Source organism: Propithecus coquereli, unplaced genomic scaffold (assembly GCF_000956105.1).
Source record: "Propithecus coquereli isolate 6110/MARCELLA unplaced genomic scaffold, Pcoq_1.0 Scaffold483, whole genome shotgun sequence".
Lineage (NCBI taxonomy): Eukaryota > Metazoa > Chordata > Mammalia > Primates > Indriidae > Propithecus > Propithecus coquereli.
Genome location: NW_012150652.1, coordinates 1753999 through 1778962, shown reverse-complemented (window position 1 = coordinate 1778962; position 24964 = coordinate 1753999). Strand labels below are relative to the sequence as shown.

Sequence of the window (24964 nt, the reverse complement as noted above, 5' to 3'; positions counted from 1 at the left end):
AATAAACATTTTTACTTTTATATCTTAATCTCTGCATGAGAAATTTTCTCCACCTGCGCCATGAGCACCTAACAAGGCTTTCCACCCCAACATTTCTCTTATACTGTTTTTCAGAAGTTTTATAGTGTCAGTTTTTATGTTTAGCTCTATGACCCACTTCAGATTAATTTTTGTACATAATGTGAGGTACGTGTCCAAGTTGATTTTTTTCCATATGGATATCCAATTGTTCCAGCACCATTTGTTGAGGAGACTTTACTTTTGCTAATATTATTTATAACTATCCTTTTCCCTGGGACTCCAGAGTTGGAAGGATTTGGTCAGACATGTGGACCGCATTTGTTAAGCAGTAATTTATCTCTATTCCCATCTTGACTTCTCAAAGACATACGCAACTGCCCGGCTTCTGATCAGCACGAGACGGTGTTACCACACTGAGCAGGAAGAATTCCAGCCAAAAGCAGAGAATCTGACATCTAGTTAGCCGGCTGGGTGAAACTGCAGGTAAACATAAAATCCCCGGGAGGATTTTCCCAGTGGGGAGAATAAATCTTGGATCTCTACTGCCAACCTGCGGTGAGAACCCCTCTGTACTTAGATGGGGACACTTTCTATGGAGAGGCCTTTTCTTTCCCGCCCCAGCCCCCCTCTACCTACTAATAAAACAGCCATGAAACACGTGATCACACGGGGAGTCGCTCTGCAAAGAACTCTGCAGAAGCCACATCGACCAGCATTTACTGAGGGCTGAATGAGTTCCAGGTGCTGAAAGTGCCTCCATTTTACAGATTCAAAGAGTGAGGAGCAGAGGCCCCTCAGGCCTTGTCCTGTGCCACAGGCTCGGTGGCGGAGCCAGGTTTCCAGCCCCGGTGGGTCCAGCTCTGCCCAGCATTCAACCGCTGTGGAAGTCTCTTCTACTTGACTTTGAATCTGATCTAAATATTCCAGGACAAGAAAAAAACCCCACCCAGTCTCAACTGTAACGAGAACAACAATTAAAATAGATGCTATCTTTCCACCCATTGGAATGACAAAAACAATAAAACCCTGAAGATATCAAGTGCTTATAAAGAGGGGAAACAAGCATATCCCTGCAGGGAGTGTAAATTACAGCAGCCAATTTACACTAAAGGCAATTTAGCCTTATCTGTTAAAATAAAAAATGTACATATTCTTGATTAAGTACAGTAGTTTGATGATACGGAGTGTAGGTTAGAAAGGGTGTACTCTTTCTAATTAAGGGTACTCTTAACCATTGCTGGTGGGAGCATTTACTTAAAAAATATTATTTCAGAATTATTCTACCATGTCTATTAAAATGTAAAACACACATGCCCTGGGACCCAGCGATGCCATTTCTCCACATCTGCCCTAGACAAACACACACAAGTTCCCAAGGAAGCAAACACAAGGATTTTTCCCTACGTTTTCTAATACTCTTATTAATAGTTTTGCTTTTGGATTAAAAAAAATCCAGTCTTCTGATTGTATACACTAATACACTAAAGACACCTAAACAGATAAAAAGAGGGAGCACAGTGGCATGTGGGCCTCAGGTCCTGACGGAGGACTACAAACAAGAACAGAAGGCCAGTCTGTTGGGGCCCTCCACCCATGACGCCAGAGCTGAGCAGGCCCAGCAAAGCCAGTTAACGCCCCAGGACCAGAAGCAGCGTCCAGTCTTGGGGGAGGGGCTGCAGATGGATTCACCCCACTACAGCAGCTGAGGGGGTGGGGGTGGGGAGGGCGGGGATCCCGGTCCTCTTTGTAAGTCAGGGTCTGGGGAAGTTTGAATGGCAGGGGGTGGGGAGAGAGGGGGCCACAAAGGGAGAAGGAACAGAAGGCGGTTGCTAGGAGACGGCTTGAAAAGTCTCAGCACAAGCTTGGAATTTGGTGGAAGCCACTGATCTTGTGCCAGGCTTTTGGGAGATAGGTCCTGGGTCTATTTCTGGCATCGGACCTTTCCCTGTGTGATCCATAGTACAGTACAGCGCAGAGTGTGTCAGAGAGAGGGAGTGGGGGAGAGGAGGAGACAGGAAGGGGGAGAGATGGGGAGGAGATAGGTGAGAGGGGGTAGAGGGAGAGGGAAAGGAGGGAGAGAGAGAGAGGGAGAAATTGAGACAATTCAGAGAGAACCCTAAAACAAACAAAGGAACATACAAAAATTCCAGGAATGTTGCCATAAGGATCAGCACACTATATAGCCCACAGGCCAAATCCAGCCCATAGGCCAAATCCAGCACTCTGCTTTGTTTTGGACAGTCCAAGCTATGAATGGTTTTTATATTTTTAAATGGCTGAAAAATCAAAAGGAGAATGGTATTTCACGACATGTGCAAATTACATAAAATGCAAATTTCAGTGCCCATAAATGAAGTTTCAAAGGAACACAGACACTCATTGGTTTACATATCGTCTATGGCTACTTTCCCACCACCGCATCTAGAGGTGACTAGATTTGACAGAATTCGTATAGCCCACAAAGCAGACTATATTTACCATCTGGCCTTTTCCAGAAATCGTTTGCTGACCTCTGGAGTAAAAGATATTAAGGGAGGGTGCCCTCTGAGAGCAAACCTATAATTGGGGCTGTAATAAAACAACAATGCAGAAGTTACTGAATGCTTCCTCTGGGTCAGGGTCTGTGTTAAATGCTTACCATGCATCACTGAAAAAAAAACTTTTTTAACCTCAATTATGTGCCAACATGCATCATTTTATTGAATCTACAAAATATCCCATGACATAGCGGCTATTTTTAAAATCTCTAGATGAGGAAATGGAAGTTTAGAGCGGTGGTTCTCAGCCCAGGATGCATGTTGGAATGATCCAGGGAGCTCTGAAAACTTACGGGTGCTCAGTAAGGTCTCACAGATCTGACGTGGGATCCCTCGAGGAGGCTGGCTGAGTGAGACTCTGAATCCATATCCGTCTGAAAGCAATGCACTTAAGGCTGACTTATACTTCCTTCCCAATGCTGAGAGTCACAGGCTGCGGCCATTTCTTAGACAAGGTTTACTCTTTCTTTCCAGCTAGTAGTTAGCAATGTTCCTTCTCTTTCTCCTGATAATAGTTTCCACCACTTACTGTTTACTACGTGCTTTGTACTTTATCATTAGTGTCTTCTCCTTTAGGGTTTTCCAGTAACCCCTGCAGAGCTGGTATCATTTCCCCGGTTTTCAGTAGAGGCTCAGACGAGGTTAGGGCGACTTGTCCACCAGTGACACGAGGCATGAGCTTGTGCAGTGCTGGTGATGCTCTGCTTCTTGGTCTTGGTGCTAGTTGAACAGGAAGTTTGGTTTCTGAAAATTCACTGAGTTGTACACTTAGGTGGACTTTTCTGTATGTATGTTATACTGCAATAAAAAAGTTTAGAAAGTGCTTTGCCTGAGGTTACACAAAAAAATGAAGAAGCCAGGATTCAAACCCTACTCTATGTCACTGTTTCTTAATGCGTGTGATAAGTCCTTTCTCATAATACAAGGAATTAAACAGCACTGAGTCACACAGTGAGAAAGTTGTCCCCTTTTCAATTCTTGTTCAGACATTCTGATTACTCCAAGGAGAGAGTCTCTCTCTGGCGGTAGCATGTCTCTAACATCGATGAAACACTTGCTACCCTTCCTTTTTAATAACGGAGAGAAGACCTCAAGCTTAGCAAGCAGTATGTCTATCTAGCTAGACTTTAATAATATTGCTTTATCTTCATTACATTGAGTTTTCCACAGTTACTTTCCGAAGCGGACTTGGCTCATGGCCTACACGATATCCATTTCCACTTTTTCCTTAGTAACAGAAACTTGACTTTTGTACTCAACTACCAGACTTAGGGTAGGCCAAGTGGCAAAGCTTGGCCAATGAGAGGCAAGCCGATGTTGCTGTGTGGGGCCCTCAGGACTGCTCCTTGGTTAAAAGGTACATGGGCCCACTCTTTTGTCTCTCCTCTTTCCAGAATGATGCCAGCCTGAGGGCTGGCAATCCAGCAGCCATTCTGGGCAATAGAGGTCACATAGTAAAGACAACAAAGCAGACACAGAAGGATACTGGGTTCCTAGTAACACCAGGGAGTTAACAGAATTGCATTGCCTTTGATTGCTTCCTCCCACCTTTTTTAAAATTTCTTGAGAAAGGGTCTCACTATGTTGCCCAGGGTGGGCTTGAATTCCTGGGCTCAAGCGATCCTCCTGCCTCAGTCTCCCAAGTAGCTGGGATTATAGTCTTGCACCACTGTGTCTGGCTCCATTCTTCTTTTCAAGTAAGGAAGAAATAAACTTCTATCTTACTTATGCCTAATATTTCTGTTCTCCATTCTTAGACATCAAATGCAATTTCTTACTGAGGACTCTCAAATTTATGGCAAACTATACAAATTTTCCATTTATAAAATTTCTTTAATTGTTTTTACACCAAAATAAATGTCAGTGTATCTTAAGATAAAAAAAAAAAATTACATGTGAACTATCATGGATGATTCATGGGACACAAAGTGACAAATTGGGAAAGGATTTTGGAAACCATTGTACTAGCTTATTTTGCCCTATTGTCGGTAGAGAACCCATAGGAGAGAGGTTCTTAGTTTTCCCAGGGGAACTCTTCCCTTGATTGCCCTGGTGTTTGGGGATCTCATCCCTGGGCCTAGGTCCAGGCCAGGGCAGCTCCTGAGGCCCACACGTGTCTCACTTACCAGCTGTCTTCCAGCGTCTGTGTGCTGCCCCTTCCCTCCTGCCTCTTCTCCAGCTCCACCGCTGTCTGTTCCAACAGCGCAGACACAGCGTCCTGTGGAGACAAAGGCTGCTGGGTCACTGGGTGCAGTGGGTGCTGCCCTACCTGCCAGGAATCAGAGCATCTCAGAGCTGTGACCCTTCCAATGACCTGATAGTCAAACCGAAGACCAGAGTGGTCAAGTGTCTTGTTCAAGGTCACTGATAAACTGGAAATATGGTCCTTAGTTCCTCTAACCAGCAGTTCTCCAGAGAATAACCCATGTGTGTGTAAACCTACGCAGCGGAGTTGCGGAAGACAGCCGGGTTTAGCAGTTAAATGAGAAAGAATTACAGGTCTCTGCCTGTAAGGAGCTCGTAGCATTGTCAGAGAGACTAACACATGAACCATCAAGAACAAAACAACATGATGAGGACTAGGAGGCAGGGGAGTACTGAACATTTGGGAACAGAAGCTGAGGCAGAGTTTGGGGGTTTCAATCAGCAAGGGCTTGCTGGAAGAACAGCTATATTGAATGGTGTCTACAGTGCAAAAGCCTTGTGACTTGAGGAAATTATTTAAGCTCTCTGAGACTCAGTTTCTTCTGCTGACTACTAGAAAAGCTTGCTGTGAAGATGGAGACTGTCTATAAGGAACACAGAAGAGCACCTAGCACAAAATTGGCATCCAGCAAATGGCCACTTACACTAAAGCCAGACCTTGCAGTTTTCTAAGCACAAGGTTAATCTGCAACTACCCTTGTAGTGTGGGCCAGAGGCTGGCTCATTCCTGAAATTTTCTTCTGGGGAACTAAAATCAATCGAAGGTCTGGGTGTGTGCCCAGCACTGTGAAGATGGCTTGATGGTTTAGGTGTAGCATCTTCTTTAATCTTTGCAACCACCCTGATAGGCAGGGATTAGTGTGACTCCACCGAGAAAGGGGACTGAGGGAGCCAGTGCGTCTAGGGTTGACGGTTGATGTTACTCAACTCTAGAAAGGAGATGAGATGCCAGCTCACTGTCTCCTTTGCAGAGGGAGAGAGACCTGCGTTTAGGACCCAGCTTTGTTGCTTATTAAGTGTGTGTCTTAATGTAATTTGGTTCATCTTTCTGAGCCTTGGTAAACTGCACATGATAAACAGGACAGTGCCTGGTACAAAAGGAACTGCAGAAAATAATGATGATAATGATAAAACAGAAGCAGGGAGGGGAAAGGAAAAAAGAAAATAGACTTAATCCTTACTCTTATTTTTACCTGTGTGACCCGATCCATCGAAATTCCGGGCAGTAACTATTCAAAGGAGCTAAGTACCGACAGAGGGAAGGATCACTGGGGAGAATTACAGACAACCTGAATGGCAGACGCTCTCAATGCTTGGATCCCACAGGATTCCTGGGCCCTACGTGCAAGGGGAACCTCACTGCTCCGCTGAGTCCCGGCCAGCCCACCTGCCCAGTCGGGGTGGGCTCTCCGAGTGTAGGAAACACTTTAAGTATATTTTAATAGGTTAAGATGTACTGTGCTAAAATGAAAACGATACATTTTTCAAACCAAAAACAGGCTGTTGTGAGCTTTTCAAGTAATTCAAAATAAGAACAGTCACCATTTATCGAGCCCTTACCCAGTGGTCTTTACATGGATTTCTTCACAGCTTCCTGACAGCCTTTTTAGGCTCATGTTAGAGCTGGAAAAACGGAGGCTCAGAGAGGTGAGGGGACCGACCTGTCACCCAACTATGAAACCCAGTCTTCTGACTCTCCTTCCCCCCGACTTCCTGCTGCCTCTCGTAAAAAGCGTCCACTACGGACCTTGAACACAGTAGGGGCTCAATTCAGGTTAATTTTCTACCTTCCACAGTTTTCTCTTTCTCCATTTTTTAGAAATCGTGAATTAAGGCTTTTGTCACGCAAGAGATGCTAGGCGAAGCACAGTACCGAAGGAGGAAGCACAAAGGCAGAAGGCAGCAAGTTGAGAGGGGGCTACCTGCCCCCCAGCAGAGAACGCTCCTTCCTCGTCCTCTTCTCCTGCTCCCTCCGCTCCATTTTCTCCACCCCTGGGAGAGGCTTTCCCTTCTGCCGGGCAGGTGCTTCCTGTGCGGGAGGGCAGCGCACACCTGGTCCCTCCTCACCTTGCTTGCAGGCCCTGGGGTGGGGGCCGTGGCTCCCCCTGGCTTGGGTTCCCTGCTCTGTTTCTTCAAGTATTTGTAGCTCAGGAGGTTGTACCAGCGAGTCGACCTCTCCCCAGACCGGCAGACCTCAGCCAGGCTGATCTGGGCGCCTCCCTGTTGGGGATGGAATAAAGAAGAGCACAATCAGCGGGTGACATGGTGCTCTGGGAATCTGGCTCCTTGGGACAGTATGGAAAACACCACTCCAGGTGGGATGGAGGCATCCTGGGAGGAAGAAAGGCTTCATGTTTCCAACAGCGTACTTGTTCACTCACCTATTCACTCATTGGGTTAATCACCTGTTGAATCCTTGTTGAGGACCTATCCTATATATATATTTCTTGGAGGCAGGGTCTTGCTCTGTTGTCCTGGCTAGAGTGCAGTGGTGTCATCATAGCTCACTCCAACCTCCAACTCTTGGGCTCAAGTAATCCTCCTGCCTCGGCCTCCTGAGTAGCTGGGACCACAAGCCTGCCCACCACCAAGCCCAGCTAATTTTTCTATTTTTAGTGGACACAGGGTCTTGTTCAGGCTGAACTCCTGAGCTCAAGCAATCCTCCTGCCTCTGCCTCCCAGAGTGCTAGGATTACAGGTGTGAGCCACTGTGTCCAGCCTATCCTATATATATATCTACATATAGAGAGATATATCAAAAAGCACCTAATATAAAGCTTACCATCTTTACTGTTTTTAAGTGTACAGTTCAGTAGTGTTAAATATATTCATGTAATTGTATAATAGATCTCCAAACCTTCTTATCTCGCAAATCTGAAACTCTGTACTTGTTGAACAACAACTCCCTTTTTCCCCTTCCCCACAACCCCTGGTAACCACCATTCTATTTTGTTTCTATGAATTTGATGACTTTAGATACCTCATAAGTGGAGCCATACAGTATTTGTCTTTTTGTGACTGGCTTATTCACTTAATAATGTTCTCAAGGCCCATTTGCACTGTAGCTTTTTAGGGCTGAATAATATTTAATATACTATTGCATTGTATGTATACACTGCATTTTGCTTATCCATTCATCCACTGATGGACATTTGGGTTACCTCGACCTCTTCGCTGTTGTGAATAGTGCTGCTATGAACACGGGTGTGCAAATAACTCTTTAAGACCCCGCTTTCAGTTCTTTTGGATAAATACCCAGAAATAGGATTGCTGGATCAGACAGTTCTATTTTTAATTTTTTGAGGAACCACTAGACTGTTTTCCTAGCACTTGCACTATTTTATAATCCCAACGATGCACAAGAGTTCCAATTTCTCTACCTTTTCACCAACACTTGTTATTGTGTGTTTTTCGACAACCACTGTCCTAGTCAGTGGTAAGCTCTCATCATGGTTTTGATTTGCCTTTCTCTGATGACTTGTGATGTTGAGCATCTCTGCATATGCACATTGGCCATTTGCATGTTATCTTCGGAGAAATAGCTATTCAAGTCATTTTTCCATTTTTAAATGGGGTTATTTGATTTGTTGTTATTGAATACCCTCTTATGTTAGTCATATTAATTACCAGGTTCTGTGTTAGACAGTAAGGACAATGCTGGTCCCCACAATGGTCCCACCTTCCAAGAGCCAAGTCTCCCCAGGAACTCAGGCATTGAACAAGTAGTAAATTACAAGTGAGGCGAAAAACTGCATATTATTTTTCCTCTATCAAATTTGCAAAAATCAAAAAAATTGACAACACATACTATTGTTGAGGCTATGGGGAAACAGGCACTCTCTCTCCTTGCCAGTGGGAATGTAAAATGATAGAAACCCTACGGAAGGAATTTGACCATATCTAGCAAAAACATGGATTCATGTTACCCTTTGACCTAGCAATCCTCCTCACAAATGTCCATCCCACAGATAGACCTGCACGTGTACAAAATAACCCACAAATAGGAGTCTTCCTTCTAGCTCTCTTTTGGATAGCAAAAGACTTTAAACAACTCAAAGGTTCAGCAACAGGGGACTGGTTGGATAAACTATAATCTATCTGTGCGATGGAATGTTATGTAGCTGTATAAAAAAAATGAGGAATCTCTTTGTACTGATACAGAGAGGTCTCCGGGCTATATTGTGAAGGTAAAAAACAGCACGGTGCAGAACAGAATATATACCATGCTACTTTTTGTGCAAGAAATGGAGAGAGGGATATGGACGTATTTTTTCCTATCTATCTATACATTGCACCACATTTGAGGTACAAGAGGGGTGGACACGATCATATGTGTAAGAAGAAATAATGGACAGATGAAGAAACTAATCAAAGTGGTTACCCATACAGGATAGGAGGCAGGATCGGGGTGAGGGAGGGCAGGATCTCTCTCCAGTACACCTTTCTATACAATTTTTCTTTGAGTCATGTGAATGCATCTCTGAAGACGAAAACAGACCACAAAAACAACAACAAAGATCCTAACAGAATATAAGCTCACAGAGAAAGGAATTATTTCAAGTGACTTAACATTTTTACTGTATTTTTACCACACATCCTTAACAGAAGGGACTCCAAAATAACTTTAATCATCCCTCAGAGGTTTTATAGTCTCGACATGTCCTTGTTTGATGAGCCTGGGTCAGGCGTGGGAAGGTGGTTAGCTCGCCCACCTTCCCCTTCCCCAGACACACCAGTGGCTGTGCCAACGGGCGGCAGAAATTCCAAAAGCCAGTTTGCAAAGTGGGCCTGGAACCAAGCAGTGGCACAGGATGCTGCCTAGGATGAGGAGGGGGCTCTTTCACCCTCCTGGGATCCTTCCGGTTTCTCCTTCCATCAGGACGTACCACCAGAACGTGGCATGGACCGGCTGGTATCTCCCACCCACAGGGATCTTGGGAGGATCAGAGTCAATGAACATTATTACATGCTTGGCACGTTTTAGGTACCCAGCATAAATGTAAATATATATGCATATATGTATATTGCTCATTTATTGATTTGACAAATATTCCCTGAGCCCTTTGAAGACTCTGGAGCCACAGAAACACGTAAGACGCAATTCTTCCCCCAAGCGGCTTGTGGTTTCCTGGCGAGACAGATGAGCATGTCGTATGTTGCCGTTCAGAACACGCCAGGTCGTGCTGGAGGTCCAAGGGGGAGGAATGTGATCACAGTTTTTTTTTTTTTTTTTTTTGAGACAGAGTCTCGCTTTGTTGCCCAGGCTAGAGCGAGTGCCGTGGCGTCATCCTAGCTCACAGCAACCTCACCCTCCTGGGTTCAAGTGATCCTACTGCCTCAGCCTCCCAAGTTGCTGGGACTACAGGCATGCGCCACTATGCCTGGCTAATTTTTCCTATATATATATATATTTAGTTGTCCAGATAATTTCTTTCTATTTTTAGTAGAGACGGGGTCTCACTCTTGCTCAGGCTGGTCTCGAACTCCTGACCTTGAGAGATCCACCTGTGTCGGCCTCCCAGAGTGCTAGGATTACAGGCGTGAGCCACCGCGCCCGGCCGTGATCAGTTTTGAGGTGTGACACCTCCACGAGATTATTAATTCTAACGAGATACACCATCTATTTGGGGCTGCCTTATTGGTGTGAATATTGTCTACTTCAGTAAACTGGATGCACTTTGAGGGCACTCACATACTCCTTCATTCATTTATTCAATATACAAAGATTTGTGCGAAGCCTCTACGAGCCAGGCATTGTTCTGGGTGCTGGGGACACAGGATTTAAGGCAGATAAGTATCTCACCCTTATGAACTTTATATTTGAACCTGGGGGAATCAGATAAACAATTCAATAGTAAACTCCATACTATGTTTTTTCGAATCTAAGATGCCACTGATTATAACCTGTCACGTAGTCTAAATTGCGCTTTGATTTCAGAGAGGATAAAATGTAAAAATAACGTGTACCATAAAGTCTATGAGCTATAGTGAAATGTCAGGTGATAAAAAGTGCTGGAGAGAAAAATAATATAGGGAAATCGGCTAGGATAGCATAAGAGAGGGGAGAGGGTAATGGGATTTTAACTGGGGTGGAAGGAGGACCTCACTGAGAAGGCGACATTGGTGTGAAGTCCGGAAGGCAGCGAGGGAGCAAGTCTTGCCCTTGGACATCTGGGAGAAGAGAATTCAAGTCAAAGGCAAAGGCCCGGAGCAGGAGCGTGCTGGTGTTTTCAGGGAACACAAGGAGGCTGGAGGAAGAGCCCTGGGGATGAAATACCAGAGAAAAGAAGGGCCAGATCCCTTGGGCCCTCAGAGGCCAGGCAAAGGACCCAGGTGTGGACTCTAGGTGGAGACAGAAGCCATCCTAAGGTTTCGGCAGAGGAATGGCATGCAGTGATTTACATTTAAATAGAATGACTCTGGCTACTGTGTAGAAGAGAGGATGGGAGGAGGGACAGAAGCGGGGAGACCCAGTGGGAGAAGCCTGCAGTCACTAGGTGGGAGGATAGTGGCTGGGGCTGGGAAGTGGTGAGAAATGGCAGGAGTCTGGGGGTCTTCTGAAGGTGGAGCTAAGGAGATAGGGTGTGAGAGAGGGGTCGAGAATGGCTCCAGGGCGTCTGGCCTAAGCTGAGACAGTGGAGACACAAGACGCAAGGTTCGGGGCCCTCCTGCAGCCATGTTAGCTGGAGATGCCTATCTGACGTGTAGGAGAAGGTGCAGGAAAGGCGGGGGGGAGGCGGCATTAGAGAAGAGTGCAGAGGCCTGGGCTGGAGTCAGTTAGCTGGGACAGCGTTTGCAGCCAGGAGATAAAATGAGACTCCGACTACAGAGATCAGGGAGAGAGGAAGAGCCAGCAAAGCAGCCCGAGAGAGGCCAGCGATGCGGGAAGAGCACCAGGAGCGCCAGGTGTCTGGGAAGCGAGCAATGGATGCTGAGAGCCTGCAGCAGGTGCAGCCAATGGGCCACGAGAGGGGCGGATGGAGAACTGGCCACCGGTCTAGTGACAAGGAGCTCACTGACAACCACAGTGAGGGCAAACGCCCACGTGGCTTCGGTTACAGAGAGAACGGGACCCACCTTTTTCAAGTTTTGCTATAAAGAAAGAAAAAGAAACAATGTAATAGTTGGAGGTGGACATGGGGTGGAAAAGTTTTTGTTTTTTTGTTGTAAGCATGGGAGAAATAACAGCACGTTAGGTCCAGTTGAGGAGGGAAAATTGAAGATAGAGCGTGCAGAATGGCTGCTGGGATGATGTCCTTGAGGGGCGTGTGGGGCAGGCCACAGACAGGAGAGCATAAGGCCCATCTTTAAAACTCCCGAGAACAGCTACCACTCTAGGCATGAGAGCTCTCTTCTCATTCCTCTATCCTCTCCCTTGGAGAGAAGTATGAATTAGTCATTGTGCTGAGTGGGAGTCAATGGTCCGGGGAACACAGAGTAATTGCTGGGCAGCACACAGGGCTCATGGGAAGTTAGCGATCACAGTTTTCAAATGACACCACGCAGTGTGGCTCTATGCATTTCTTCCCCAGTTGCATGGGTGGAGAGGAGGAGGTGGAGAGTTCACTTTGACAGGGCTGGGGTTTTGCCAAGTGAGTACAGCAACGTGAGAAAGGTTCAAGAAAGCCATTATGGTGGTTAACTATTGCATGTAAGTGGGACCTGGGAAGCAGGCTGCCTTGCCAGAACCTGGGCTGGGTGGCAGTGAACTTGCCAGTCGAGTAGTGGGCAACCCGGACCCCTGCGATGGTACACTAGAGCATTCGGTGGGACCGTTGCCTGTGATGTTGAGGAAGGCAGGCCGTGTATTCCCCAAACCCATGATCCAGTCTGGGGACGTGAGAGACGCCCACGGTAACCCCCAGAGAGGTAGCATAATGCCATGGCTGCACACGAGGAAGCTGGAAGCCGTGTTCAAATCCAGGCTTTGCCATCTTCTCTCTGGATGACCTGGGCAGGTTACTTAGCCTTCCTGGGCCTTGATCCCTTATTTTCCCAGGGGCTTCATAAGGTTTAAATGAGATATTGCATGCAGAGTGCTCAGCCCAGTGGTAAGCACACAGGCACGGCTCAGTACGATACTGTTGCTATTGCCTGGCTGGCTGAACGGCTTACGGCAGACCGGGGATCCCACAGAGCCAGCAATGCAGGGAGTCTCTGTGTGGAGACAGATAAGCCCTTTCTCCTCCTGTCTCACTTGCTGTCCTCCTTCAGCCACCAAAACACGACAGCCTGACACTCCACGTCCCCACCGCATACGGGAAAGGAGGCTTCCCATTGGCCGCAGACGGAGACAAGCCACGGTGAGATGAGCGCTTTGGCTGCTGCCATGGCAACCAGCAATGACCAGACTTCAATTAGGAAGGAGGAATAAAAGGCATCCAATTAGGAGAAGAAAACAGGATTGAGTCTCTTCTTGTTTCGGAATGCCCAGGGCCGAGGAAACGTTTCACTGGGGGAGCCCGGGTTTGGAAAAGCTTTCTGCGTGGTTGCTTGGCATTCACCGTGCTTGCCAACCCCTTCCAGCACCAGCCCCGCCTCAGGGCTGCAGGGAGCCCTGCCCTGGCAAAGAGATAACACAGAAGGAGCGACGTGTGCACACCTCAGAGGAGGACCTGCCTAGGTCCAAATCTGGCTTCTGCCACTTTCTGACTGTGTGACCTTAGGAAAGGCGTTTCACCTCCTTGTGCCTCAGTTTCCCCACTGGTATATGGTACCTATTTCATAAGACAGGAGTGAGAATCGATGGAGACAATGCACATAAGGAGCTTAGCCCAGTGCCTGCCACATAAATCGCAGCCTATCGACTTCAGCTATCGCATGATTGTCAGCAGTAACAACGCAAACGGCAGGGATGCTATTAACGTGCCCCAGCTTAGCAGGAAAGAGCTAGGCACTGACATCCAGGGAGCAGGGAGCATGTGCAGACACTTTGTCGCTCTACATCCTCGCTACTCCAAGTGTGGTCCAGGGCAGCACGAACATCATGTGGGAGCTTGTTAGAAATGCAGACCCTCAGGACCCACCCCAGACTTGCTGAATCAAAATCTGCATATGCAACTCCAGGTAAAGCAGCCTCATTTAATCCTCAGAGGGCCAACTGAGGTAGGCAGTAGGAGCTGGATTTCACAGATAAGGGAACTGAGACGCGAACTGAAGACGTGGGCAGGGCAAGTCTGGCGACTTAGCCTCAGCACAATCCTACGGCAGAGAAGGGTTTTACAGCACAGGCAGATCCAGGCAGGGGTGGAGAGGAGAGAGGTTCCCCGCTCCAGGTGAAGGCCTGTGGTCACACCGGGAGAAAGCGGCCGGCCTACCACTCTCCCGGCTTCCAGACTCGGAGGCAGCGAGAGGTGCAGGAGGCACACACATCCCGTTTCTGTCCCCTGCGTGTGCCCCACGTTTCCCGTCACTTCAACCCATCCGTTTCCAGCACGGCCCCCACCACAGCTGTTTCCGTGTTAGCCGTCAAAGCTGGCTCCTTGTCTAGCTAATGCCACGCCAAGTCCCCAGCACGGGGGTGGGCACATACAGGCTCTCAGTGAAGATCTGAGCATGAATGGAGCTGCGTTCTAGGTGCAATGCCCACGTCTGGGCTCCTTTGTGCCCACAACTGAGTTATTATTAAAATACTCTAACATCTAAGTGGCATCAGGGTAACAAAACCCTTTACTCCTTTTAACACACCTGTACATCACGTGCCCCTGAGCTGGCTACAAACGTCCGTTCTACAGATGAGAAAGCTGCGCTTGGGTCTGCCTGTCTCTAAGGGTGTGGCTTTCTCAGGACACCAATGTACCCAGAGCTACTTCGTCTCCAGTCCTGACTCCTGCCAATGCAGTGAGGAGGAGGAAGTCACAGGAGCTCTGATCCAGGGAGGGGACTAGCAATGACCCCACCCACAAGAACCTACTGTGTGCGGGACACTTGAGTAGGTGCTCTACATGTACTGGCTCACTTCACCCTTACAATGGCTCTTCAAGTGGGTGTATTCACATTGTATGGATGAGAAAAGGGAGGATCAGAGATGTTAAGTAACTTGCCCAAGGTCACCCAGCTATATAGCAAGTGGTAGAGGTGGGATTTCAATGCCTGTCTGTTCTCGTTATTCTGTGCTGCTTGGCTACGCTCTGATGAGGTACAGTAATGCTGTGGGATATGGCTGGCATCTTCCAAGCTCTGACAGTTTAGAAAGTACTTCCAGGTCTATTACTCTTCCTGTGAAAAGATCGCCTCCCTGCCCTTCCACAGGTCTGAGAACAACATTCACCTGCCGAAGCATCTCTGCCTGGGATCCAGGATGAGCTTGACTGGTACCTCAACCTGCATCTCCTTCAACCCTTCTCCCCAAAGCTCAGGGTAGACCCATCCCCAGAAGGACGGCAAGGCCAGCTGGACAGACAGACAGACAGACGCGGCCCTTACCAGGCACTCCTCCAGATGGCTCCTGTCAGTGGTACAGACATCGACTCTTAAGGTCTTCTGGTGAAGGGCTGGGTAGGACATGGACACCCAGAACACCTCATTGAACACGAGGGTGTCTGAGGCGTCCAGGGGCCGGGTCCGGAACAGGCAGGTGGTGCTTTCGGAGCAAGGAAGGACAGCCACGCGAATGTTCCTAGAGGGAGACAGAACCCCGGCGCTTGGCTCAGCCCAGGGCTGGGCTCGTGTGTTGGGCTAAATAGCTGCTGAAATCCCTAAGAAAACAACAGCGGACAAGAGCTTGTAGGAACTGAGGAATCTGGGCAATCAGGCCCCTCATACACAGGAAGGCAAAACGCGGCCACCCCTGCGGAGGGGAATTTGACGATTCTAACAAAATCCCAGGTGCACTTGTCCTTTGACCCAGGCCCCTCACTTCCAGGCATTACCCCAGATACCCCTGCACAACACAGAGATACGGAGAAGGTCCCCCGGCACTGTCTGTGAGGGCAAAAAACTGAAAAAAACCCGCGCGTCCCTCTCGTCGCCCTTCTGTTTCATCTGCCTTCCTGCCTTCTTTCCTTCTTCCCCCGTGTCCCACCCCCGTATGCCGGCAGGTGCAGACCACAGAAATATAAGCTCCTGTTGCTGCGTTCACGGCCTCATAGTCTAGTTACAGGACAGAAACACGTAGGCAGGTGAGTGCCGCAAAGCACTAACCCAGTCTGCCACGGGAAGAGCCCACGGGCAGACAGTGCATGTGTCTGCCACCCTGGCAGCCTCGAGGCGACACCTGGTCACACCCCCCCAGGAACAGCACAGTGACTGGCGCTGACCCTTGAAAACAGAGGACTGGTCTCTTTCGGCATGAAATACTTAAGCTTAGAGGAGACGAAATGGACTGTGATCATTCTTCTTCAGGAGGCTCAAAGTCCGGGAGGACAGGGTCTGCAAAGGATTTGTTCACAACCCCATTCCTAGAGCTGGCACATGGCAGGTGCTCAGGACATGTTGGTGAAAGAATCGAAGCTATCTAGAGTGCCCCTCTTCATAATCGGCATGGCCACACCCACACGAAGAGGACTGACATTGAGCATTCTTGTAATACTCATTCAATCCCACAGTGGGTCGACAAGCCCTACGGTTGGTTCAGGACAGGGCGGGAAAGTGCCCGCAGGGTGGACTGCAGAGCACAGGGTCATACACACCTGTCCAGCTGCATACTCACACTTTCTGGTCTTGTTGCAGCAACAGAGCAGAAAGGTTACTCAGCTGGATGATTAATATTGCAAATTGCTTATTCTTCTCCTCGTACCTGAAACGAAAGGGGGCACACGGAACACCTGTCAGCAACACTCGTCTCTCTCCCATTCCGTCTTTCTGCCAATAATCACAGGGCGTGGCCGTGGGCTGTTCTGAGGCTTGTGGTGAGCCAGAGAGCACAGGCCCAGTGCTTTGCTGCTATGCAGGACATAGGTCCAGAACTGTCTGTCACTTGTCTGAATTTTTAAAGAGAAATCAGAAGTTTGGTGAAATTTTCTTATATTGAAATGTGGGCAATTCCTTCCTATTAAAAAAAAATATCGAGGTCATCCCTCAGCAAAAGAAAATAACAACAACACACGTATCAACCAAATCTCAGCCCCCCGTGGTCAACTTGGGTCCAATCACCGAACCCTGGATGGGATGGGAAGACAAAAGCCACAGCAACAGGAACAAATGCGCTGACAGGGAGGAAGTCTCAGCCCGGTCCTGGCTCTGCCACCCGCCAGCTCCGTGAGTTGGAGCAAGTCACAGGTCTTTCAAAATCTCACTTCTCATATTTGTAAAACAGGGAGCCAGGAGGTGGGGAAAGAGTTGGTACCCCTTTAGTTGGAGGCGCACAGTGGCCAGCCGGGCAGGTAAATGCCAGTAAATTGCTGCTGGCAAAGAAGGGACCCGCACAGATCGCTCCCTCGGTCCTTGTCTTCCCTGTCACTTACTTTAGAGCAATCTGAACTCGGGCTGCACCCACTGCTTCCGATTCATCACTGTCGAAGGCAGTGGCTTCCGAAGCACCTAGTCTGAAAGACGACAGGAGGGAGGGCAGTGAGGTCTCCCTGCAGCGACCCACTCTGGGAGGCTGTGGTTGGATCCTCTGGGAGGAAAGTCTGGGTCTGCTCGGCCTCCCTGCGGACCCCTCTCTTGAAGAGGCTTCCCTCTCCCTAGGGCTTGCTTCCCCCCAGCCACGCACTGGCTCCCGCAGAGCCAGCACTCTCCCACTTGGAAGTGTCTCCAGCCCCGGGAGAAGCCAGCATTGTCTGTGTCTTGGACTGCCAAGGGGAAGGTGGGGTCACCTGTGCCCTCCTGGGGGCCCCCACACACCCGTGGAGGCTGACACTCTGCCGCGGATCCCGGCCTGCACAGCCACAGAGAGAGCCAGCACTTAGGCACTCACCGCTGCACGGAAGCCTCGTACACACCACTGTCCCCCGCCACCGACTCGTCCGACACTGCAGCCGAGACACAGGCCACTTTCAGGCCACACCCCTGGGTTGTGCTCACAGCTAGAGGAAGAGAGAGGAAACAGGAAGGATGCAAAGGCAGGTTCAGAAACCAGGGTACTGTCTTTGTCTTTACAACACCTAAATTCAATCCACCCTCTGTCATAAGACGGTCCCGCCAAATCCCAACCACCTCTGAACTCTAAAGCAAGGTCCTGCTTTGCTTGGGCTAAAGGAAGGGGTCGCATATGATCATGTGCTTCATATCCAGGCTCTGGAGTCAAACTGCCCAGGTACAAATCCCAGCTCCACCTCTTACTGCTCCATGACCTTGAAGACACTGATTTAAGCCTTTGAAGCTCCAGGGGATAATAATTTGTAAATTGGGAATAATAAAACCTACTCTACAGGGCTGTTGGGAGGACTCAGTGAGACATTATAGCAGAAGCCCTTAGAGACTAGTGCATGCAAAGTGCTCTGCAAAACTCATTACTGCTATCCTTATTGCCACTAGTGTCTGTATCACTACGGTGATGCCTTCTAGATCCATCCCTACACACCTGGGGCAACATAACAGCCTCTGAACCCTCATGAGGAGGGCTGAGCGGGGATTAAGCACCCATTCTCCCACTTGGCCTGTCCCTAATTCAGCTCCCCCTCTTCCCTACCCTTCACAGAGGTCCTTGAAAGTCTCTGGCCAGGGGCTCTAACTGGGCACTCAACACACATTGCACGTTCCTTCCTTGCCCAAGTAATAAGCACCTACTGTGTGCCAGGCCCACTGCCAGGTTCAGAGCCACTGCGATGGCTAAGACAGTTCCTACCCTCCACGCAGCAGGGAAGGCCAGATCCAGATCTTGCAACCTCCCAGCTAACACTTCCGAGCGCCTGCTGTATGGTGGGGCACAGAGAGGGGCATGGCAGGCTGGGGAAGCGGCGGGGTGGGGGGGTGACCAGGCGAGCCTGAGAGACTGCAGGTGCTGCGATGGGGAAGCCGAGCCTGTCCCACACCCGCTGAGCCCGTGGAGACCTCCCGCCTTCAGACCCACGCATCTCCACCCTCCACTAAACCACTTAAGGAGATTAATTCGTCTGCTGACTGAACAGCAGCACTAATCGCATAACCTGCTTAGCGTCTGAGCGCTGCCCGGCATCACTGGCGGCAGGGGAGGCTTCTGGAGATGGCATGGAGGAGATGCCATCCTGGGCCTGTGTGTGCCCAGCCTCGAGTGCTATCTCTGGCCCATGAGCCCCAAGGACACTGTCGGGGAGGGGAAGTCACCTCCCAGGCCACGGCCGGCGTCCGAGTGGCCCGACCTGGCTGAACACCCAGCAGAGACACTCTCCTTGAGCCTCGTCAGAGCTTCCACCTGTACCCCCTCCTCCCCAGGGAACAATTTTCCGCAGTCTGCCACCTGCTGTAGTGGGAAGCTTGTTTTTGTTTTCATTTGAGAGCACTCAGCAAGACTCCCTTCTTGACGAGGGAATCCCAGGAATCTCTCAGTTCCTCTTCTAAGGAAACCACTGGCACTCAGAGCCTTTAGTTAACCAGGAAGCCGCATCTCTCCCATGCTCCCCCAGCCCCTGCACACCGACGACAGTTCTGGGCGCAGCAGCGGCACTCTGCCCACGCCTGGAGCCATGGGGCTGCGGTGGGTCCAGCTGCACTATCCGGCCTCCCAGGGAGCCGGGAGCAGGAGCCCTTTGCAGACAGAACTGGGCACAGGGACACCGTGCATTCTGGGCAGGTGGTCCTGGTACCAATCTGCAGCTCGCGGTGTCACTGTGTGGGACTAACCTTACACAAGTCTTTTAACCTCATTTTGGCCTTATGTTTTTCATCTGTAAGATGGGGATTAAGAAAAAAAAGAACCCACTTCAGGTGTTTTGGGGCTTACGTGAGTAAATATGCACAACGGTACCCGAATCCTGTACACCTACAGTCAATAAATCGTAGCTATTATTACTTTGTGTGTGGGGGAGGGGGGTGCCAGGAAAGCCGAGGGGCCCAGGTGAGCTCACTGAGCACCCTGCTCGGCCCTGACCGTCGCACACACAGCCAGACAGGCGGGGCGGGGTGGGGGGCCCGCAAGCACCAGAACAGGTACACCGAGCTGCCTCCCATCCTAGGGGCAGGGAGACAATAAAGGGCTTGGGTTCTGGGGTCACAAAGACCCTTTGTCACTTGGAGACTGGGTGACCTAAGGCAAATGACATGACCTGTCTGCACCTCCAATTCCTCATCTGTGAAATGGACACAAGTAACCTATTTCACCATACACAGCACACGTCCTGATAAATGTTATCTAGAATGATCTATCATGTGATGGCTGCTAAAGATAAAAAGGTTTTCTCCTAATAAATCTTAGCTGTCAACGTCTGCATCGTCTCGTCCTTTGAAGATTCCAACTTGAATCTCAATCAACACTAGAACGTTCCTTTTGACACCACACAGAACGGGAGTCAGACCGTACCATTTCTGGTTTCAAATGGTCACACGCAGTTAGGATAAAATCCAAACTCCCTGCCACAGCCCAGCACGCCTTACAGGACCTGGGCTCTGCCTAGTTCTCCAGCCCTGTTGGTGACACCCCTCCTCTGACTTGTGGCTTCCTGGCCCCTCTTTTAGTCCCTTGCTCTGACTGCAGAGATTCTGCTCGTGCTTTCCCCAAGGCTGGCTCCTTCTCATCATCCAAGCCTCTGCTTACACGTCACCTTCCTTCACAGCCCGCTCTGAGCCGCAGTCCCACCTCCAGCCGGAAAGGCCCTACCACATTCCCAGTTTTATTTGCTCCCTAATGCTTCCGTCTGATTGCACATGTATTGCCTGTGCTTCCATTTGAAAACGTAAGCTTCATGAGAACAGGGGCCTTTCTGTTGTCAACATGGCATCCTTAGTGACCAACCCAGTGCCTGGCACATGGCATATCTGTTGATCGAATGAATCCACCAGGGAAACCCTTAGCACAGGACCTACAACATAATGAGCTAATATCTACTGAATAAATAAACACGTAAACCTACCATGTAAAGACCGGGCCCACAGAAAGCCGTCAGTAATGTCGACCGTCATGACCACTGGGGTTCTGAGCACAAAGCCTCTCCCCTTCCTCCCGTTCCCAGCCCCTGGACGCGGTGCTCTACCTTGGCCCGGCTGCTTGCCCTCCGTTCCCGGTTCTTCCAGCTGGTATCTTTCCCGCGTGCTGCTGCCAAGGCTCAGTTCACTGAGAGTGGCGCTCAGCTCGGGGTCTTCAAACTCCAGGGGGTTGAGGAAGGCATCTCCAGCCAGGAGGGGGTCGGCGATGAGAGGGGAGCAGGGCGGGGATGGGGAGGAGAGGGAGGAGCGTGGGGACAGGGAGGTCATGGACTTCGGGGTGCCAGACAGGGAGCGCAGGGCCTGCAGGCGGCCGCCTCCCTCCGCCTTCTGGGTCTTGGCCACCTCGTCCTCGTGGATGGTGGTGATGCAGCCCGACGGCCGGAAGCCCGTGGCCCCCTCCAGGAGCAGGAGCTCCACCTTGCTCTGCAGCTCCGAGTCCAGCTGCTCGAAGGGGTCATAGTAGAGGTCAGTGAAGCTGGCCGAGGTGGAGGAGTCCAGGCTGGATGCGGCCAGGGAGCCCCGGCTGGAGGTGAGGGAGCCAGGGCTGCTGCCGGAGGACAGGGACTGCATGCTGCTAGACAGGCTGGGGCACAGGAGAGAGGGGCGCGTGAGACGCACGCAGTGAAGTGGGCCACCTGCGGCTCTCTGCCGAGCTCTGGAAAGCACCATGGTCTCCCTGGACCCACTTAACAGTCTCTAGGGTAGAGCATCCACTCCCTTTTAACCAGAGAAAAATTGACACCCCAAGAAACCCAGACAACCAGACAGTTGGCAGAGCTGGGATGTGAACCCAGGTCAGCTGCCTCAAAAGTCCCCTTTTTCCTTTGTATCTCTGTGTAAACCTCCACCGGCCACACTGCATTTTCATGATACACTTCCTTATTTGAATCCTGCCCCAAATAACAGTTCTTAATATCGTCCTTGAAATTAACTCACTTTTTAAATACTTTAAAACATTTATCTTAAAAGGAAACTTTGCATCCTAAGTATAATCTGAAAAGCAGTATCACTTACTACAAATAGAAGGCAACCACTAAAAAAAAATCTGATGAAAATGAAATGTTGTTATTAAATTCCAGCGATGCATTGTTTTCTGCGAAGGAAGGCGCAGGCCTTTCCCTGTGTTATACAGCTGGGGTGGCAGGCATAAGAGCTGTGCCTTAAGACACACCACGCCTGCCTGCGGCCTTCTCTGTGTTGTCAGTCTGGGGAGGTGAAAGGCCCTGCCCCGGCCACACCAGGCCAAGCCCCAGTCTGCCACGCTAACCACCTGCTGTGCCTCTGACCGTCCACACTAAAGCCATGGAGTACAGGTGAAGGGTAGAGCCTGGGCTGGGACACTGGGGACACCTGTGTCTGGCCTTCCCCAGGGGATGGCAGTGACCCCATCACCCACCACTCACCTTTTCAGCTGGGAGTGCAGAGTTGCCACCTGCCGAGTGGCTTCCTCCAGTTCTCTCACCAGCTGGCTCCTCTTGCTATTCAGCTTTAACCTAGAGGGAGAGCGGGCATGAGGGGGATGCCCCAGAGAATCCAGCCTCCACCTCCTCTTCCGCTCCCCAGAAGGAAGCACAGGCATGTACTCTTACAGAGGTACACACAGACACATACACAAGAACTTTCTGGAAGCATTTTACTAAGGTGTTCGGGGAGATATAGTCTCCACATGACATAATCCTACAGTAATTGCTATATCTCTCCCCCACTACATTTCGGGCACGTGCTGGCAACCTAAGACACTGCTTTAATTCAGTCGAACAATAAATCTGAGGTAAGAATGATTCTTACCACTCTACGTGGGAGGAAATTGAGGCTCTTAGAGTTATAAATAATTTACCCAAAGCTACGGAATTAGTGGCAGAATTAGGCTTCCACCCAACTCCTCCTCCTCCCTCCCTCAGCTGCTATTTACTGAGTGTCCATCTCATGCTCGACCCCATGCTTGGCACTGCGGCTACAGCAGCGTGCAAAGCAGAACTTGCTTCTGCTCTTATGGAGCTTACATTCTACTGGGGAGGGCAGGGGAGAAGTGATATGAAACACTCAAAATATCTAAGTAACACTGTGTTACAAGGTAGACAACAGTAGGAAAGAATATAAAAGGAGAGACCCAATTTACACTGGCCGGTGAGCCTCTCTGAGCAAGTCGCTTCACCGCTGAGATTGGTGACACTTAGCCTTGTCTGTGCCCTCCACCACCTATGGCTCCTGCTGGTCTGCCTTCCCAGCCTCCCTTGCAGCTGGGTGGGCGGGGAGTATGACCAAGTTCTGGCCAATGGGGTGTGAGCAGAAGGGACGTGCATCAGCTTGGAGTGGTTAAGGGAAGTGGGGGTGTCTGCCACACCATATCTTGGGAGGACTCTGTGGTCTCAAAGGAAGTGCCACAGATGGAAAGAGCCTGGGTTCCTGAAGGACCACATGGAAGGCTGCCTGTTCATTGGGAATACTCAATTAGGCTTTTTTTTTTTTGAGGCAGGGTCTTGCTCTGTTGCCCAGGCTGGAGTATAGTAGCATCATCATAGCTCACTGCAACCTCAAACTCCTGGGCTCAAGTGGATCCTCCTGCCTCAGCCTCTGGAGTAGCTGGGACTACAGGCACATGTCACCATACCTGGCTAATTTCTCTATTTTGAATATAGACGGGGTCTTGAACTCCTGGCCTCAAACAATCCTCCCACCTGGGCCTCCTAAAGTGCTAGGATTACAGGCGTGAGCCACCACAGCCGGCCCCCAATTAGACATTATATGAGCAAGAAATAAACTTCTACTGTGTGAAGCCACAGAGATTTGGGGGCTGTTTCTTGCAACAGTTAGATTTCCGACTAATAGAGAAATTTAAGCTGATATAATAAGGACAAGAGTTGGTCAGGAAAAGTGCAGGGGGAAAGAACATTCCAAGCAGGGACCTGAGCAGACTTTCATCTTGAGGTCACTACGGCTGCTGTGAGGACAATGGGCAGGAGCAAACCAAGGCCAGGGAGGAGGCTGCGGTGGTGGAGCTGAGACAGCGGGGACGAGTGTGATGCTGGAGGAGACGGAGACAGAGCACGGGCTGGACGAGGGGGCGGGGCGGAGGGAGTAAACGAGGACGACTCCCAGGTTACTGCCAGGAGCGCTGAACAGACCTAGAGATGCACCTGCTGAGGCAGGAAGGCTGAGGGGGGCGCCCAGGGGAGAGAAGAGCTCCGTTACAGATACGTGGATACGAACGCCGAACAGGTGGGCTGCTACAAAGGTGGGGTCACCATCATATGGATCACCACGCAAATGGGATGCCCATCTGTGTTGAGCTGATTTTTGTCCCCTCCAAATGCATGTGTTGAAGTCCCATCTCTCAGAACCTCAGAATGGGACTGTATTTGGAGACAGGCCTTTTAAGAAGTACTTAGGGTGAAATGAGGTCATTAGGGTGGGTTCTGATCCACTATGACTGGTGTTCTTGTAAGAGGAGGTTGGGACACAGACACAGAGGGAAGCCCTTGTGAGGACAGAGGCGGATGATGGTATTACAAGCCAGGGAGAGAGGCCTCAGAAGAAACCAACCCTGCTGACACCTTGATCTTGGACTTCAAGCTCCCAGAACTGTGAGAAAATAGATTTCTGTTGTTTAAGCCACCCGGTCAGTCTGTGGTCCTTGTTATGCAGCCCTAGCAGCCTAAAACGGCATCCAAGGGTAAAATATAGAGGGCGACACGAGGAAGGCCTAGAACCAAGTTCTGAGTGCGTACAAATTCCAAGGTTGAATGGACGAGCAACCGCAGCACAGGAGCTGGGCAGCTGGGAGAAGAGGTTGGCGAACGTGCTGGAATGTCCTGGAACTGGAAGCAAAGGTCTGTACCCACCAGGCATGACCGATACTGAAGCCCAATTCAGTAACTATCTCCCTGGAAGTAAAATGCTCAGGTTTGGAAGAGACCTCTAGATATAGACCCACATCTCAACCCTCCGGCCTCTCCCAAAATCCCCCATGGAGGGCAAGTTGGGTGGGCTCCAGGGAGTGTGCTGGCCCCTGGAATGGCTCTCGCTGACCCCTGGAGTCGGCCCACTCCGAGATCCCAGGGTCTGACAGGGAAGAGGCCCCATGAAGCAAGCATGCGCCTTCCCAAATCCACAATTTGGGTTCTCTCCTGTATCCACCAGTCTACTGGTTCTCAGCTTTGGCCTACAGACCACCGGCATCAGAAAGGGAGGTGTGCTCA

The 24964-nt window shown here is 50.0% G+C and overlaps 1 protein-coding gene across 1 annotated transcript in view; it reads right to left on the bottom strand.

The window, feature by feature from the left end:
• WWC1 (WW and C2 domain containing 1) overlaps nucleotides 1–24964 on the bottom strand; it is a 146355-nt gene that overhangs the window by 18127 nt on the left and 103264 nt on the right. The window contains exons 10-17 of the mRNA XM_012655765.1: nucleotides 22169–22258; nucleotides 20813–21348; nucleotides 17623–17731; nucleotides 17168–17248; nucleotides 16414–16500; nucleotides 15189–15381; nucleotides 6831–6983; nucleotides 4685–4776 (exon numbers count right to left, since the gene is read on the bottom strand). Coding sequence (XP_012511219.1) covers nucleotides 4685–4776; nucleotides 6831–6983; nucleotides 15189–15381; nucleotides 16414–16500; nucleotides 17168–17248; nucleotides 17623–17731; nucleotides 20813–21348; nucleotides 22169–22258 — 1341 coding nt within the window. The remainder of the gene's footprint in view (nucleotides 1–4684; nucleotides 4777–6830; nucleotides 6984–15188; nucleotides 15382–16413; nucleotides 16501–17167; nucleotides 17249–17622; nucleotides 17732–20812; nucleotides 21349–22168; nucleotides 22259–24964) is intronic.